General features: G+C 38.5%; 1 protein-coding gene across 1 annotated transcript in view; it reads left to right on the forward strand.

Annotated features, from left to right (window-relative positions):
- Positions 1 to 18927, forward strand: part of MUC5AC (mucin 5AC, oligomeric mucus/gel-forming) — a 60668-nt gene that overhangs the window by 6776 nt on the left and 34965 nt on the right. Inside the window, exons 5-24 of the mRNA XM_038406067.2 lie at positions 502 to 616; positions 4187 to 4277; positions 4709 to 4818; positions 5051 to 5267; positions 5625 to 5750; positions 6829 to 6946; positions 7840 to 7978; positions 9288 to 9398; positions 10055 to 10124; positions 10905 to 11042; positions 11704 to 11868; positions 12770 to 12864; positions 13640 to 13766; positions 14443 to 14692; positions 15273 to 15322; positions 16665 to 16765; positions 16912 to 17063; positions 17804 to 17942; positions 18073 to 18186; positions 18443 to 18622. Coding sequence (XP_038261995.1) covers positions 502 to 616; positions 4187 to 4277; positions 4709 to 4818; positions 5051 to 5267; positions 5625 to 5750; positions 6829 to 6946; positions 7840 to 7978; positions 9288 to 9398; positions 10055 to 10124; positions 10905 to 11042; positions 11704 to 11868; positions 12770 to 12864; positions 13640 to 13766; positions 14443 to 14692; positions 15273 to 15322; positions 16665 to 16765; positions 16912 to 17063; positions 17804 to 17942; positions 18073 to 18186; positions 18443 to 18622 — 2608 coding nt within the window. The remainder of the gene's footprint in view (positions 1 to 501; positions 617 to 4186; positions 4278 to 4708; positions 4819 to 5050; positions 5268 to 5624; positions 5751 to 6828; positions 6947 to 7839; positions 7979 to 9287; positions 9399 to 10054; positions 10125 to 10904; positions 11043 to 11703; positions 11869 to 12769; positions 12865 to 13639; positions 13767 to 14442; positions 14693 to 15272; positions 15323 to 16664; positions 16766 to 16911; positions 17064 to 17803; positions 17943 to 18072; positions 18187 to 18442; positions 18623 to 18927) is intronic.

Here is an 18927-nt window from a genome sequence, read left to right on the forward strand (position 1 = left end):
TATCCCTTCAAGACTGCATGTGGGGAAGTCCAGCAATCCCAGCTCTGCCATTTCAACTGAGCTAGTCTTAGTTTCGAAGAAAGAACAAAAAAGAACAAATTCCCTCCAGAGAAGCTAGTCCTATATTATTTACGGCCTTAAAATAATAATAGCAGAGCACTTGACGTGCACTTGCTAAACAACAGACAGGCATAGCACTTTCTGAATTATATCATATAGCAGACAGACTGACATTTTATAAATTAAAACATCATGTATAGATGTACTGAAAAGGAATGGCACCAGAAAACAACACTGGCCCCACAGCACTTTGGAGAGCAACTACATAGGAGATTATCCACCCCACCACTGAAGGTTTCCAGGTTGTTATAAACTTGTGCAGTTCATATTTAGAAATGCGTGTTACTAGCAAACTCCTTATTCAGTTGCATTAAAAATGTCTTAAAGACTGGATGTCAAATTCTGTACTCCCACTTTAATTGTACTTTGATCTCTCTGCAGAATTCAGCTGCCTTTCAGCCAGTCAGGAATCCTGATAGAGAGAAGTAGCGGCTATTTGAAAATCACAGCCAAGATGGGCCTGGTCTTCATGTGGAACCAACTGGATGGTCTTCTGGTAAGTGTATATTCCAGATGTTGCAAAGAACAATTATTTTTAAATTATTCCCTTTAATGGCTTTCGTGAGCCAGAGATTAGGTGATTTGGGATTTTTATCCACTTTCATTGCATTGCGTTACCCTATTATGCTTTCAATTTCCTTTCTTTTCTCAGAGCTCAGTTTATAATCACCATTCTCCCCAAGCCTCTAATAGATCCTTTTAGTGAAATGTAATCTTCCTCAGATATGAAATAAACCACTGCTTTGATTAAGAGAGCTTTAAACTAGAAATTTGGGGGAGATGGTTGGGAGATGTCCCGTAATCTCCACGCTGGATTTTAGCATTGAGAGGGAAGAAGACGAAGTAAGAAAGGATACAGCCATGGGTAGGACAATGTATATAAGGAGGAAGGGCAGTGTGGATACCAGTCTAATAGGTTATACTGGCTGTAGAATGACTGTGCCTAATAGGGTACAAAATGGGAGCAAGGCCAAACAGCAAAAATTAAGATGTTTGTACACCAATGCGAGGAGCCTAGGTAACAAAATGGAGGAACTAGAGCTACTGGTGCAGGACGTGAAACCTGATATTATAGGGATAACAGAAACATGGTGGAATAGTAGTCATGACTGGACTACAGGTATTGAAGGGTATGTGCTGTTTAGGAAAGACAGAAATAAAGTTAAAGGTGGTGGAGTAGCATTGTATATCAATGATGAGGTAGAATGTAAAGAAATAAGAAGCGATGCAATGGGTAAGACACAGTCCGTCTGGGCAAAAATCACATTGGGGAAGAAAACTAATAGAGCCTCCCCTACAATAGTGCTTGGGGTGTGCTATAGACCGTTGGGATCTAATTTGGAAATGGACAGAGCCCTTTTTAATGTTTTTAATAAAGTAAATACTAATGGAAACTGCGGGATCATGGGAGACTTTAACTTCCCAGATATAGACTGGAGGACCAGTGCTAGTAATAATAATAGGGCTCAGATTTTCCTAGATGCGATAGCTGATGGATTCCTTCATCAAGTAGTTGCTGAACCGACTAGAGGGGATGCCATTTTAGATTTGGTTTTGGTGAGTAGTGAGGACCTCATAAAGAAATGGTTGTAGGGGATAATCTTGGTTCAAGTGATCATGAGCTAATTCAGTTCAAACTGAATGGAATGATTAACAAAAATAAATCTGCAACAAGGGTTTTGGATTTCAAAAGGGCTGACTTTCAAAAATTAAGGAAATTAGTTAGGGAAGTGGATTGGACTGAAGAACTTATGGATCTAAAGGTAGAGGAGGCCTGGGATTACTTTAAATCAAAGCTGCAGAAGCTATCGGAAGCCTGTATCCCAAGAAAGGGGAAAACTTCATAGGCAGGAGTTGTAGACCAAGCTGGATGAGCAAGCATCTCAGAGAGGTGATTAAGAAGAAGCAGAAAGCATATAGGGCGTGGAAGATGGGAGGGATCAGCAAGGAAAGCTACCTTATTGAGGTTAGAACAAGTAGGGATAAAGTGAGACAGGTTAAAAGTCAAGTAGAGTTGGATTTTGCAAAGGGAATTAAAACCAATAGTAAAAGGTTCTATAGCAATATAAATAAGAAGAAAACTAAGAAAGAAGAAGTGGGGCCGCTAAACACTGAGGATGGAGTGGAGATTAAGGATAATCTAGGCATGGTCCAATATCTAAACAAATACTTTAACTCAGTCTTTAATAAGGCTAAAGAGGATCTTAGGGATAAAGGTAGCATGACAAATGGGAATGAGGATATGGAGGTAGATATTACCATATCTGAGGTAGAAGCAAAACTCAAACAGCTTAATGGGACTAAATCAGGGGGCCCAGATAATCTTCATTCAAGAATATTAAAGGAATTGGCACCTGAAATTGCAAGCCCATTAGCAAGAATTTTTAATGAATGTGTAAACTCAGGAGTTGTACCGTATGATTGGAGAATTGCTAATATAGTTCCTATTTTTAAGAAAGGAAAAAAAAGTGATCCGGGTAACTACAGGCCTGTTAATTTGACATCTGTAGTATGCAAGGTCCTGGAAAAACATTTTGAAGGAGAAAATAGTTAAGGACATTGAAGTCAATGGTAAATGGGACAAAATACAACATGATTTTACAAAAGGTAGATCGTGCCAAACCAACGTGATCTCCTTTTTTGAGAAAGTAACAGATTTTTTAGACAAAGGAAACGCAGTGGATCTAATTTACCTAGATTTCAGTGAGGCGTTTGATACCGTGCCACATGGGGAATTATTAGTTAAATTAGAAAAGATGGGGATTAATATGAACATCGAAAGGTGGATAAGGAATTGGTTAAAGGGGAGACTACAACGGGTCCTACTGAAAGGTGAACTGTCAGGCTGGAGGGAGGTTACTAGTGGAGTTCCTCAGGGATCAGTTTTGGGACCAGTCTTATTTAATCTTTTTATTACTGACCTAGGCACAAAAAGTGGGAGTATGCTAATAAAGTTTGCAGATGATACAAAGCTGGGAGGTATTGCCAATTGGGTATAAACTGGCCACCAGGAAGTTTAAACTTGAAATTAGACAAAGGTTTCTAACCATCAGAGGAGTGAAGTTTTGGAATAGCCTTCCAAGGGAAGCAGTGGGGGCAAAAGATCTATCTGGCTTTAAGATTAAACTCGATAAGTTTATGGAGGAGATGGTATGATGGGATAATGGGATTTTGGTAATTAATTGATCTTTGATTCATGGTAAATAGGCCTAATCCCCTGAGATGGGATATTAGATGGGTGGGATCTGAGTTACCCAGGGAAGAATTTTCTGTAGTATCTGGCTGGTGAATCTTGCCCATATGCTCAGGATTTAGCTGATTGTCATATTTGGGGTCAGGAAGGAATTTTCCTCCAGGGCAGACTGGAAGAGGTCCTGGAGGTTTTTCGCCTTCCTCTGTAGCATGGGGCATGGGTCACTTGAGGGAGGATTCTCTGCTCCTTGAAGTCTTTAAACCACAATTTGAGGACTTCAATAGCTCAGACATAGGTGAGGTTTTTCATAGGAGTGGGTGGGTGAGATTCTGTGGCCTGCCTGCATTGTGCAGGAGGTCAGACTAGAAGATCAGAATGGTCCCTTCTGACCTTAGTATCTATGAAACTATGTTCACAGCTCCTCGGCTAGATTCAGTCCAAGTTTTTACTGACATTCAGTAGCATAAACAATGGTGCAGAACTCCAGCAGTGGGAAGTCCACCAGGGGAAGAGACTGCCGTGAAGCATAGTAGCCACAACTCCCATCCTGAAGTCCTGGGGTGATCATAAGAAATCAAAGATTCATAAAATAGACCAGACTTAGTTTAATCCGTCATACTGTTCACCCAAACACCCATTCCTAATGAAAAAAACCTGTCTGACCAAACTACTGCATGGATTTAGGTTTAATTTCAGCCCTGTGTCGAGGGTCAGCACCATGTCTATGCACCACTGATTTTGAAAACTTAAGTGGGATGTATGTAGTTCATAGATTTTGTGGTGAACCTCTGCATAGTGGTGAATTCCATCCTTAACATTGAATACACTGTAAATTTTAACTCTGTGTGTAACTCCCTTACCCCATTTTTTTAGGTGGAATTGGATAAGAAATATAGCAATCAGACCTGTGGGCTTTGTGGGGACTTCAATGGCATTCCAATTTACAATGAGTTCACGTCAAATGGTAAATAACAACAACATTACTAAGCACTGTGATTTGATTTTCTTTCCTTTAATAGTATTTGTTTCACATAGAATGGGGCACTGATCCACAGATAAGTTGTGAAACTATACTGAAATTTAGTATTAAACTACACTGATGTTTAATATTGACATGCACTATTTTTATGTCCTTTGATTTAACACTTGTATAGTAGGCGTAGGGTATAAAGCTGGGACAAGTGATTTCCTGTTTGTTTTTTATATTTCAATACCAAACACTTGCCAGTATTCACACTTTCTTCATCGCTCTTTCCTTTTGCTATCATGGTAATTACCACTGCCAATGTCATAAGTGTCAGTGTTATGGAAACACCAATCTCCACACAAAATTAGCACTGCATTTTCAAAGTCAATAAAAGCACCATAATATATTTTTTAAACTGCTTATTACAGACATCAAGCTGACTGACGTGCAGTTTGGGAATATGCAGAAGATGGACGGACCCACAGAGCAATGCGAGGATCCTACACCTTCTTCTCTTACAAACTGCTCTAATGAATTTGTAAGGAACTTTTCTGTAGTATTTTGTTTTTCATTGAATCATCTGTGCTTCTTCCTCTTACATCAATGAATTAATTTGGGGAAAATTTGGAAGAGTAGGAAAACATAACATGAATCAAAATGAAGACAATAGGATGTCTTTGGAACAAAATAATTTAAAATATCTAAATAAAAATTAGTTCTTTGGCATTTTGTAAACTCTGTTGCTCTAACACTACTATTTTCCCTTCTAGAGTGCTATCTGCCAGACAGTATTGACTGGTAAAGCATTTGTGCACTGCAATGCACTGGTGGATGTTCAAGACTATATTGATTCTTGCATACAAGACTTGTGCCGCTGTGATGAGTCTATGAGTGACTTCTGCATCTGTAACACCTTTGCTGAATACTCCCGGCAGTGCGCCCATGCTGGTGGACAACCTCTGAACTGGAGAACTAAAGACCTGTGCAGTAAGTATCTCAAGAAGATGCTTTCTCCTATGCTTGCAACTAGTCACCAACAAATTCCAATGGTGTGAAATTTACTCCTGTGCAGACAGCCTTCAAAAGGCCTGTACACCATCATTTTCACTAAGTCAATTTCAACCTGAGTGCATCAGGGCCTTACAGGAATTAAAGGTTTTAAACATTTTGCAGTGACCAGGGATGCCAGTATTCCCCAGAGTACTCAATAACAAATTGCAGATATCAGCACATCTCTTAAGGAATTCACCATCAGATATAGATGTCACCTCTCCAAGGTTTAAATGGGAAAGCCAATACATGGGGATAAAGTTAAGAACTCTTTTTCCTTTTTTCTACTTTCAGACAAGACGTGCCCTTATAACATGCAGCACGAGGAATGTGGCTCACCCTGTGCTAACACCTGCACCAACCCTGAAAGGTCAGCCCTTTGTGAAGATCACTGTACCGATGGCTGCATCTGCCCCCCAGGCAAGTTTATATTCATCTTTTTTTCACATATTCAAAGCACCAGTAAAGCATCCTCTCCTAGGATACATTATACCTTTTAATGCTCTTTCCACAGCTACAGGAAAATCCATGTTCTTTCCTCGAGACATGTACACAGTTTCTAACTATGTTAATGGAAACACACTTTCAGATGACAAGGGTTTACTCAGGACATGCATCTGATGTGCAACAAAGTGACTGAAATGAGTATATGACAGCATACTAGAGATGGAACTCTCTAAACCTGGCAGCTTCCTTAGCCACTGTGTGCAGGAAGTAGATTATATTTAGTCACCTTCTGCCCACAAAAATGTTTCCTGACATTAGCAACTTTGAGCCTGATCCTGCAAGGTGATGAACATTTCCTGTGGAATGCTGACTGTCCTCCTCTCCCTGTAAACATTGGGAGTTGGGAGCACTCGGCAGTTTATAAGATCAGGCCATTTTCAGGAATTATGCATGATAAATGGACATTAATCTGAAACTGTAGGTACAGTAATTGCCTGCTATCTTCATGCAAACTACGTTCTCGTGCTGAGAATATTTGTTGACTGGAGTGAATTTATCATCTTCATCATATTTTCCATCCCTGCTCTTCAGCCCATGCTCCATGTGTGGTCACATGTGGTGCTCCCTGGTGTCCTCATCTCTTGTCAGAATAAATTAACTAGTCTCCTTGAGACTATTATATGTTTGCTTTAGGGTGTATAGTGTTTACACTACAAATGGGTCCCCATGTGAATTTATAGATGTTTGCTCTATTGCATCCTGTCACTCTGTCATCTTGCAATTCAAATCAGTGAGGCCCATCTCACAAAGGCACTTACCGGAGTATAATAGAGCAAAGGAACTCTAGGATTTCCAGCACTCTTTAATTGGTTACACAGGCACAGCAGTCAGTAGACAGCAGAGATTCCATTCGTACAATGCTTTTTATTTTTGCATTTCATCTGTAATAAAAAAGAAACACAACATATTTTAAAACGTCTTCTACAGGTGTGCTCCGAAACAACTTCTGGAAAGCATGACAAAGTAAATATCTTACTATTTCTTCTTCTAGGAACCGTGTTTGATGACATTAACAGCTCTGGCTGTGTCCCTCTCAGCGAGTGCCACTGTACCTACAAAGGTGAAACATATAGTCCAGGTGCTTCTTTTGCATCCCAGTGCACTTCATGGTAACCTACTATTTTTGTCAATTCTTTTCCTTTTTTCTGCATTACCTAATAATTGTTGGAAGTGGGAAAGAAATCACTGATTACACAGGGCCTGGGAATGAATACATTAGTCTGAAGCTTCTAGCTTAAAATACTTATTAAAGTTGTTTATCTCCTTGGTTTCTTTCTGTATATGAGAACAAAAACTTGAATTTAGACAAAAGAAATCTCATTTTCAAACACAGGCACGTTAACAATATGATCAAATCCAGTCGCTGAATGCTCAAATCAGCCCTCGGTAACATAAATCCATTGGTGGACTCCAGCATGAAATATGCATGTTCTATATAAGCATCATTTTAAATTTGAAGACACAGTGTATTACATGGATAGTGAGATTATGTGTACACATATAACAGTTTCTGGATGTGAATCGATGGCTTCCCCCTAGCTGCTTAAGTATTACTTCAGTGTGTGTATATGTGTATATATATATATATATATATATATAAAAACACAAAGTCTATTATTTGTAAAGATTATTTAACATGCTCTGAATTTTGACCCATGCTAATGAAGGTAAGAGGCCAAAATCAAAGGGAGAAAAATTGCTTGGTATTCAATAGAATTGCTTCCACTTTCACAAGGGCTGAATTTGGTCAAAAGATTTACAATGGATAGCTTTAGATTGAAACATCATTACCATGAAGACAGACATGCCTTTCCCTTAGTCATTCTGAGTTTTTAATGCAATGTCAGTTAGTCTACTTGCAAACATTCTTTCCCCTGAAAAAGCAGTGATAAAAACAGCAGGGGTGGGGGGGAATGAAGGTGTCATCTGTCCCCATTTTCTCCCATTTTTCTTAAGCTTGTGTCACGCAAGTTTAACAAACATCTTTTGTCTTTTATTTCAGTACCTGTACTGGAGGCCAGTGGACATGTGTCAGCCTTTCATGCCCTGGGACTTGCTCCATTGAAGGAGGTTCCCATATCTCCACATTTGATGAAAAACGTTTTTCCTTCTTTGGAGAGTGTAGCTATATCCTGACAAAGGTAACTATAATTGGGCATTTACTGCCAGTGCAACTTAATAACAACTTAATAACTTTAATTAGAGAGGATGCAACTTAATTAGTGCTACTGGAAGTCTCAACATAGGACTTGATCCAAAGACCAAAGAAATTAATAAGATTCTTTCCATTGACTTCAATGGACTTTGGAACGGGCCCAGAATAAACAAATGCAAAGACTTAATCAGGTAGCTGGATACATTAGGAATGTCTATTACTTAGGGGGAGGGAGGTTTGCTTATTAATTACTTTGCATTTTCCAGACCCCTCAGTATAACCTGCAAATGGTTACCATACATTTTCAAATAAATCTCCTCTGTCCTGTGTTCTGTAATTTTTTCTTTCTGAGTAAAGTTAACCCTCCTCTCTGCCTCCATTGTTACCCTTAATCCAGTTTGCACCCAATTTACCTTCCTTGATTAAATATTCTTCATATCAGAAGCATCATTTACAGTTCTCATGCAAACTGACTATCAGCTTTCCTATTGCCCTTTCCCAATATACATACATAACTATTCAGTCTCAGAGCAAAAGACTAAGAACTCCTAATCAGGAGTAGGATCTAAAATATGTGTGTTTTTTAGATAAATTAATAACTGGGGACTGTGATATGTATGAAATAGGGGATATGGGAATGGTAATGATTATGTACCTGAATGAAAGTCCATCAGAGTCACTGCAAAAGTCAGGCCCTATATACCATTGTTATTGACTTATATATAATAACTTCTGTAAAAAAAAGTAATAAAGACTTAATATTAAAAATAACACATACAAAGAATTACCTTTCCCCATCTAGCAGTTGTGTGCTAGAAATTATTTTAATGAGATAAAACAACCTCACTTTTAGTAATGTCAAGTTAAATTTTAACTGAAAAGAGAATGCCACAAAAATATCTGGTTTCAGAGTAGCAGCTGTGGTTTCATAGCATCCGATGAAGTGAGCTGTAGCTCACAAAAGCTTATGCTCAAATAAATTTGTTAGTCTCTAAGGTGCCACAAGTACTCCTTTTCTTTTTTACAAAAATATCTGTTGCTAATCTAGGAATGCCTGAACATTAAGGCTCCTGAAATCTCCCCATGAGTACCTCAGGTATTTAATGCCACAGTCAGCTAATACTTTTCATTGTGTTGCATGAGTTTACGCCAGCTTACTTTAGTGAGTGTAAATGGGTGTGCATATGAGAGAGAGACAAAGGAATGAGCAAAATTTACAATGACCCAGTTTACCCAGAATGTTATTTGATATTGATCCCTTTTCATCTAATGTGTTTGGTTTTTCTTTTTTTCAGCTCTGTGACAGCGATGCCTTCACTGTTCTAGGAGAAATCCGCAAATGTGGCCTAACTGACACCGAGACATGCCTGAAAGGTGTAGCCATCAGCATAAGCGGAGGACAAACTGTACGTAGTAAAAACAAATACCCAACCTTTTGCCTGAATGTTTTTTCAATTGACAGTTATTGGGCAGGTAGGTGTGGGTGGGAAGGATGGGCTTAAACTGAAGACCACAGAAAAACTTTAGTGATCTGTAGCTTGCAAAAAGTGTTTACCCATCACCAACTAGACTCACCACAACTACTGTTCCTGATGCAGTAGGAACTGTGTTCAGCCTTATGTTGTGTCCAGATGGAAACATATTTGAACATGAATGGTCCTTGATCTCAAATCCTGTAGAAATAAACACACATATGTATTGTTTGTGGTAGATACGTGCACAAAAAAGAACAGTGCAGCTAGGAAGTCAGCACTGGTTTCTGTTCAAATAAGAAATAACCTTAATCAAGCAAAAAGAAACCGCAGTGCAAACAATGGAAGTCAAGACACTGGTAGTTCTCTGGCATTTACATTTTATACAGATTTTCTAAATAATTGCTAGTTATAACAATTATAGAAAATAGTATAGTAACAAAAAAAAGTTGTGTTGAAAAGTTGATTTTCACTATATCAAGCGTCCAGCCTTTTTCTTCATCTGGTACAATACTGGATATGAAATATTTGGGAAGTGCTGAACAGTTCCTAAACCTGCTTGTCAATCACTGTCTTTTCCTTCTTGTCAGATCATTGCAATCAAACCTTCTGGCAGCGTGTTTGTGAATACGATCTACACCCAGTTGCCCATCTCTGCAGGTATGTTCTTTTAGGAGACATCTGTGGCATTCGCAGACTTTGACTTGGCTAGCCTAGTGCTTTGCTTCTACGCTCAGTTACATTCTGAAGTCAGTTACCCTGCAGTAACCTCTTATTTTTAAAATAATTGTTTTTGCTCATTCAGCATTTTTGAGTTTGGAGATAATCGGATATTGTTACATAACCATGAGAGAACATCTTCTATTCATACATCCATTATGACTCTGATATTTCCAGACCCAAGTAGTAGCGTAGGAGTAAATTTCTGATATACACTGGGACCCAAAAACCAGGCCCTACAACTTACTGAGCCATTAAGTTGCCCTGTGTCTCTTCTGCCTGTTTTCATGAATATTGTTCATAATTAAAGACTTTCACTCTATCCAGACCTTCTTAGTTTCTTCCTCACATTTACAGGAAGTACAAATACTGTATGTGTATGGAGTATTTCCAGATTGGATCCTAGGACAAAATCATGTTAGGTATTTCTCACAGAGCCAAAGTCTGTTTGGACACAGAAATTCAAGTTCTTCTCCTTGTTCCAAAGAAATTACCACACCGGAGGAGTGTTCTGCCCGCTTGCTGCCTAGAATAAATATAGACTAACTTTGTACCAGATTTTAGATCCAGTTTAAAGTAACACTCCTTTTTTCTCCAAATAATAGCTTCACACTACATGGAACAGCAGCTTAGTATAAAGAGAATCTTTGTAAATAATGGACAGTTGTTGCAATTTTTGATCACATACAAAAATGTTTTTATTGTGTTCTTTGTCCGTAGCCAATGTTACCATCTTCAGGCCTTCATCATTCTTCATCATTGTACAAACAAACTTTGGGCTTCAGCTTGAGATCCAGCTCATACCCATCATGCAACTCTTTGTAAACTTGGACCCATCCCACAAAGGGCAGACATGTGGTAAGTGGACTTATCTAACAAGTGTCTTTCCTACTGTGGAAAAGAGACTACCTTAACTTGAAATTGTATTATGTGAGATGTTAGTATAAGTGTTAAGCAAAATTGTTGGTTGGTTTATGTTGTTGGAAGAAGACCAAAAGAACATATGCCACTGAGTGCATGGAGACACAGAGGCTTGGACTCCTAGACAGATGCTTGTTGGGTGGGAGACAGGCAGCAGGATCGGAGACAGTCAGAGAGTTAGACTGTGCTCAGGAAGGGAAGCACTGCTGAGATTTTATAAGATTAAGCTTTCTCTCTGGGAGTAAGAAGTAAAAGGGTCACTGAATGCTATTTTTACTTTTAGGTTATGTTTACTCTGATCAAATAAAAGTGTAGTGGTTTTTCAGATCCAGAAGTCAAAACATAGCCAATCAGTGGATTTTGAAGAGTTCTGCAGGGCCCCTGAAATAGAGATAGAAAAAGTAGCCAGGTTAGTCTGATATTCACAGGAAAGTGTCCTGAGAGAAAGCTTTCAGGGGTAAAAAGGTTGTACCAGCAACCCAGAGACATGGGTCTTGAAAAAGGTACATAATCAGGAAGGAGGAAGTTGTGACCCCACTCACTGAAATTACCTTTGATCTTGTATGAGAGATTCAAACTCCTTATGCTTCCCGCTAAGGTCTTTGTGGAAACTTCAACAATATCCAGACAGATGACTTCAAAGCCACAAGTGGTGTAGTGGAAGGAACAGCAGCTGCCTTTGCCAATACCTGGAAAACCCAGGCTGATTGTCCTAATGTCAAAAACATCTTTGAGAACCCTTGTACCCTCAGCATAGAAAATGGTATGTTCGTTAAAATAATATTTTTCGTCTACAATTAAAGACCAAATACATCTGACAAAAATAGTATCAGAAACAAATTCAGATTCTAAATTCCATGTTACGTTTAGATGGTTTTAAAAATTAAATCATAGCAAAAGATTAGCTTGAAAAACAAGGCAATTATTTAACTGCAAGAAATATTAACAGGATGTTGTGACTCATTTTAACTAATCCAATCTTGCCCACCCACTTTCAGTCAGATGAGACTGAGGGTTTCTCTTCATAAATAATAATAATACTTAAGACTAATAGAGTATTTTAGAGCCTCACAATAGCCCTGTGAGTTAAGAAGTAAAGTGTTAAGATTCCCATTTTACATATGGGGAAACTGAGGCACAGAAGAGATTATCATTCCATCCTGTAAGATGCTGAGTGCCATCTAGAAGGTGTGGTGTGCTCAGAACTTTGCATGTTTGGACTGTATGTAACTTGCCCAGTGCTGCACAGTGAGTCATGAATCATACTTGGAATTCATTGGTTCACAGCTCTCAATCTTCTGTTCTAACCAGTAAAGAACTTAAGTGTTTACAGTCCACAAGCCACTCTTTCTGCTGCTAATATGAATTGAACCACTGGTAATCCACATTGAAAATCTCCTGATTCAAAACACAAGCTCAAGTTTTTGCAGCTTAATCAAAGGCAGCCATTGTGATTTAGCTTCAGTCAGTTTAGGACACGTTCACATATCTGTACAAAGAGAGTGGGCAGCTTTTTGTGTTTGAAGAAATACAGAGCCAAATTCTACTCTTTGTTATGCTTCTGCAACTCCACTGAACACAACGGAGTTACAGTGATGTAACTGGGAAGAGAATTTAACCCATAAAAGTGAAACATGAATTCCTCGCATTTTCTATTTTTCCAGAAAAATATGCTCAGCACTGGTGTGGATTGCTGACTGACACTCAAGGACCTTTTGCTGAATGCCACTCAACAGTGAATCCAGATGTTTACCACACGGTAGTTTGCTAGTTATTTCTTTCGCCTTTATAATAGCACCAGTAAGAGTCTGATCCCTGATACCAAGTGCCAGGAGAAACATGTACTGAACAGGAGGAGCTGGTTTAGACACCCAATTTGCTCCTGACAAGTTATCAGGCTACAATAATGTTTAACTGTAATTTGATTTCACATAATCTACTTCTTCTCTAAGTAGGCATTTTTCTTTACACTATCAGGAAGATAAGTTTACTTGTTTCACTTTGTATGTGACACTGCATTGATTGTAAATATCTGATATAAAGAATAAAACTATTTTTTTCCTGAAATAAAAGGAGGAACATAAAAATACAGCTGCAGGCATCTATTGTACTTCCTTGTAAAGGATTGCATCTTTTTTGCAGGTACTCAGGGTAATTTTCCTTGCAGGGAAAAAATCCAAATTTGTGTGTCTGAAACACTCTTAGATAATTATGGCTGCAAAGAAAGAAATGCTTAGATTTTTATACAGATATAAATATACAGACAGTAATGGGCCAAATTCTGCTGTCAATTACATTGATGAAAATCCAGAATAAACCCATTGACATACTTCAGATCTATACTGGGGAAAATCAGAGCACCATTTGGTCCATTAGGTTGCAAAGTGAGTATATCAACGTAGAATTTGGCCCTACAATCCATTATAAGATTAAACAGAGCCAGTGATTTTGGCATGTGAATGCAAAAACTTAAAGGGAAATTTCTTTGGATGGGCAGTTCAGTGATTACTAATGAGTCTTATCTGTATTCCTAGAACTGTCTGTTTGACACCTGTAATTGTGAAAAGAGTGAGGATTGTATGTGTGCTGCCCTCTCTACCTATGTCAGAGCCTGTGCTGCCAAAGGAGTCCTGTTGAGCGGATGGAGGACCAATGTCTGCAGTAAGTTTTAAAAGCATTCACTGGTTAAAAATGGCCAGCCAGTAGGACCTTTATACCAGTTTCTAAGAAATCCAGGGCTCTCCGAGTCAAATCAAAACAAAAGTTTGATGGTGTTCTAGCAATAATTCTCTTATAGAATCTAAGGGGTATGAGTAACGGGGGATGTAATGAAAGATAAGTAGGAAGTTACCTAAAGAAGATGCTTCATGAGAATCATGCCTGCACTGAATGAAAGTCCCAAGGAAATATCAGGGAGCATAAGGCTTTTACAATGGGTTTAATATAATTAGGATGCTTCCAGTTTTATTACTTTAATATACTGATGGTGGAAGAAGGAAGGAGGGTTAGGGTTAAGGTTAGGGTTTAAAAATAAACTGTACAAATCAATATGGGTTAAATTCTCCTCTTGTTTAAACTGAAGGAACCTCATTGACAGCAATGGGGTTCTCTAGTGTACCCATCCGAGACAGTAATTTGTGGGGTAAATTTTGTAGTATAAGTCCAAAAGCCATGTAAATTACATTAAAGTTGACCTCACTTCAGAATTTCATCCATTCCATTTTAATCTGTGGAAATACAGGATCTGTTTTATCATACATAATATATTCAAAATCTGGCATTTATAGCCATCATTAAATAAGCTATGAATGTAACTTACTTTTTTTACTCTCTCAAGCCATAACTTCATGCCCCAAATCCTTGACGTACAGCTATGTTGTCAATTCCTGCCAACCCACTTGCCGATCTTTGAGTGAGCCCGATGTCACATGCAACATCAAGTTCACTCCAGTTGATGGCTGCATCTGTGCAGATGGAACTTACATGGATGAAAATGGCAAATGCGTGCCCGCTATTAGCTGTCCTTGTTATTACAAAGGATCTGTGCTACCTTCTGGAGAGGTTGTTCATGACAATGGGGTCATATGGTAAGAGATTCTTTAACAAAACACTGGGGCTGGACACTGGCAATCATGGAATCATATACATTTTATGGAGTCTAGTCAATTCAAATGAATTTCTCTCCCAATTTAAGAATTTTCAGTGTGAAAATCACAATTACTCGTGAATTTTTAGGATTGTCTTTGTTTAGAAGTCTTTCTTTAATCCAGTCAACTAACTCAATTAGCCATATTTTCTCCCTGAATTTAAAAGGTTAAAAAAGTCCACCAGTTTGATATTCCCTGTATTTAAAATGAGGAATATTGGTGAAACGAATAATATTATGGAAGAAACTTTTTAAGTGTCATAATCTATGTAGACAAACTGACTGGGTGGCATTATCTTAGCATAAGGCACAAGGTTGTTTTCTGGACAGCTGTACCAGAAATGATATGCAAACAATATACACAATTCTACTGAAAAGACACTTTCTATCTCTGGCCACAGGGTGGCATTTCAGTGTCCCAGATTCCATAGGAAAGACTGGACGTATGGCAAGATAGAAGCAGCTCTCCATGTAACTAACTATGATTTGAAGCAAACATAATTTCTTTCTCTTTCTCACAGCTCTTGCATACATGGAAAGCTGGACTGCGTTAGAGTGAAACCACAACCAGGTATAACCCCTTTAAGCTTTATTTTAATTCCCTCCCACACTTCTGAGTGAACTCTGTTTTATTACAATGATGAAGATAGCAAACATCTGAAACCCTGCAGGGAAATTAACCCATCAGAAACCATTTGCATAGCAGTTTTGTAGTATCGAGGATATAATTCTTGAAATGCAAAGTTCCATTCTTTATATTGTGGCATAATGGAGACAAAATATGACAAAAACTAAAGGATCTAATACAGAGCAAGATAAGATCTGTTCGCAGTGTTACATATAAAAAAGAAAATTGCCCTATGGAGTACATAATAACCACTGAATTTCCTAAAAATAAAAAATTACTGGAAGCTTGATAAATATAGGGTGAGGGGTGTCCTTTATGAATTGTTCTCCAAAAGGCAAATTTCCATGAGACTTCTTAAAAATGAAAGCCAGCAAAAGGAAGCAAAAAATAAATAAAAATAATACAGCTGTTAATATAGTTACAAGAATCAGTTTCTTTTTTCAACAAAGAAATGACGGTAGGATGTATTTCTTAACAACTGAAAGGTGGTTCAAAGCACTTATCACAGATTTCAGTATGTATTAGGTAAAACCCAATAGTATAACATACCACAGACTCCATTCTCCATACAGCAGAAGAAAAAACATTAAGATACAAATATTGCTCCTGTGCCAATGGCAATTTTTGTAATGACATTCATGCCAAGGGCTCTGGCCATACTTCTGGTTCAGATGTTTAATCCTACAGCTATCATTAGATGCTTATCCAAGACATGGCACCCAATCCTGCAGTTGCTACTCAAACAAAAATCTCCCACTGGTGTCAGTGGGAGTTTTAACTGAATCAAGACTGCAGGATTTGGCTACAGTTATCATATCTGTGCTTGCAGAGGGGGTAATTAAATATGCAAATGACCAGTTCTGTAACTAACTGGCCATTTGTGCATGCCGTTACATTGCATGTGAAAGCTATGCATATGCTATTCTAAAATCCAAAGTAATGTGTAAATTAGTTGCAATTTTTTTTTACTAACTATAATGAAGAATTGTATTCCAAGTTTACAACCAAAGGCAATGAGCTCCTATATCTGAGGCCATTTTTAATTCTAAACAAAGCTTTATGCCCAGCTACATGGCTAAATGATTTCAGCAGAGAGCTAAAACACGTGACAGAGCAAATCAAGGTTATTTACCAGTAACTGAAGCGTTCCAACTAGATTGTGTTCCTTGGTTTAACTCTAAAATCAGGGCTCTTTGGAGGCATATTCATAACAAATAATTACTGTAGCAATAACTGATAACTCTGTGTTTGATCCCATATGTTTTATGACTTTTGTCTCTTGCAGTCTGTGCAGCTCCCATGGTCTACTTTGACTGCAGCAATGTCACTGCAGGCACAATTGGATCAGAGTGCCAGAAGAGCTGTCAGACGCTTGACATGGGCTGCGTAAGTGCCAATTCCTTATGCCCACTTGAAAACATTTTCACATCCTGACCAAAATTAAATCTCTCACACTCTGTGCTGTTGTAGTTGAATGTTTCTTTCCCACTGACATGATTTATCAAGTGATGTTTTCTCTGTGGTTCTTACAGTACAGCACACAGTGCATCTCTGGCTGCGTGTGCCCTAATGATCTAGTGTCTGATGGCAAAGGTGGCTGTGTAGCTGTGGGGGACTGTCCATGTATTCACAATGAGGCCTCCTACAAACCAGGAGAAACAATCAAAGTCAACTGTAACACATGGTAGGTATATGTTGAATAATTATGGTTTTCACAGTCCTAAAGGGGGATGGGTACATGTCCGTGTCGCTTAAACTTGAGGAGAATCTCATTTTGCTGTAGCAGAATTAAGACTTGTAGCACACACTTGAGTGGGGCTCATATTCCATGCAACAGAAGGTGATGATAGATACACACATAGCCTGTGCTCTAGAATGTGGTTGGCAATGGGATCCTTCACTGCAAGAGGGTTAGTATTTAGTTCAGCATTGGTATCTAATGTTGAAATCTAATATTCAGCATAAAAAAACCAAACAAACTAGGCTCTCCTCATTCTTTTCAAAGCCAAACAAGAATAGTTAGTAAATGATCAGGACAACGGGGAGCTTTAACCTCGTCTCCATTAGAGATGCACGGGGAAACTTTATGCCTGCTCAGTCTACATGCCGTCCCCCAGGGGTTCATACATCTCAAAAAATTCTAAGGGGTTTTGAAATCCAAAAGGGTTTTAAATGACTCTCAATCATATCGCCCATTTAATCAGAAAATAAATTAATCTTTGAGAATGAATGGGGTCTATGTCCTGTTGGCCCAGAGCTACTATACATTACCGTTTAACATCAGTAAGCACTATTCCCCAGTATCATCGGTTTAGTGTCTTTTGGGGGTAAACAAATTCGGAATCAAATTTACATCTGGCTATATAAGGAGAAATGAATATGTTAAAGTATTTTTGTTACAATTGACTTTTTTCTCCCGCCTAGCACTTGTAAAAACAGAATGTGGCAATGCACCAATGAACCTTGCTTGGCAACCTGCTCGGTTTATGGAGATGGTCATTACATTACTTTTGACAGCAAACGCTTCAGCTTTAGTGGAGATTGCGAATACACACTGGCCCAGGTACTGAGCTTCTTTCCTAGGATTATTACACCACTAAAAAGTACACTACACTATATACACTAAAAGTATCTTGTGTTCCTACATGTGGTGACCTTGCATCACTAACTTTAACTATCACTCCTGTTCTCAGGATTACTGTGGTAAAAACAGTACCAGCCTTGGAACCTTCCGAGTTATCACTGAGAACATCCCTTGTGGAACCACTGGGACCACCTGCTCAAAGGCCATTAAAGTCTTCCTACGGGTGAGTAGCTTCTTTGATAAACTGTGGAAAAGAACATGTGTATCTGGTCTCTGACATGAGTAAGATGCACAATAGATTGTCCAAGGTAGATCTCACTGTAAAAATATCCAATCAGACAGCATAACCTTTCCTAGACATCCAAACTTGCTGCCGGCAATTGTGCTATATTTTAGGAAAAAATGCTATAGAATAATTCAGACAGTTACGGACATGTTAAATCTTTTGGCTTTTTAACTGGCTTTTCTTCCTATTTCAGAACTATGAACTGGTACTCAGTGACGGAAAGTTTGAAGTGATAGAGAAGGTCCGTGGAGGGGAAGTGCCATACAAGGTCCGTTACATGGGCATCTACATGGTGATTGACACTGACACTGGGTTGATTCTCATGTGGGATAAGAAAACCAGCATATTCATCAAGCTCAGCCCAGATTTTAAGGTGAGTTTTAGAAGCTGTATGACTGGGATCAACTCCTTTGAATACACTTTGGTGTTACCTCTTGAAGGAGAAAATGGAAGTGCAGTGAAACATAAGTAAGACTTTGACTGCAAGACCGAATGAACTCCTATTGCATATTTTCAACCCTTCAGTGGTGTCTCAAAATAGATCCTTTAGAGAGACAGATTATAGTGGGGTGATAGGCTGTTTCTGAATATATCATTCATGTACACAAATTACATAATGATTTCATAACTAACTAGTAGCAGAACAATCATTAAAGGTCATTACTAATAAGGTAGGTT

The sequence above is a fragment of the Dermochelys coriacea genome, chromosome 6 (assembly GCF_009764565.3).
Source record: "Dermochelys coriacea isolate rDerCor1 chromosome 6, rDerCor1.pri.v4, whole genome shotgun sequence".
NCBI classification, from domain to species: Eukaryota; Metazoa; Chordata; order Testudines; family Dermochelyidae; genus Dermochelys; species Dermochelys coriacea.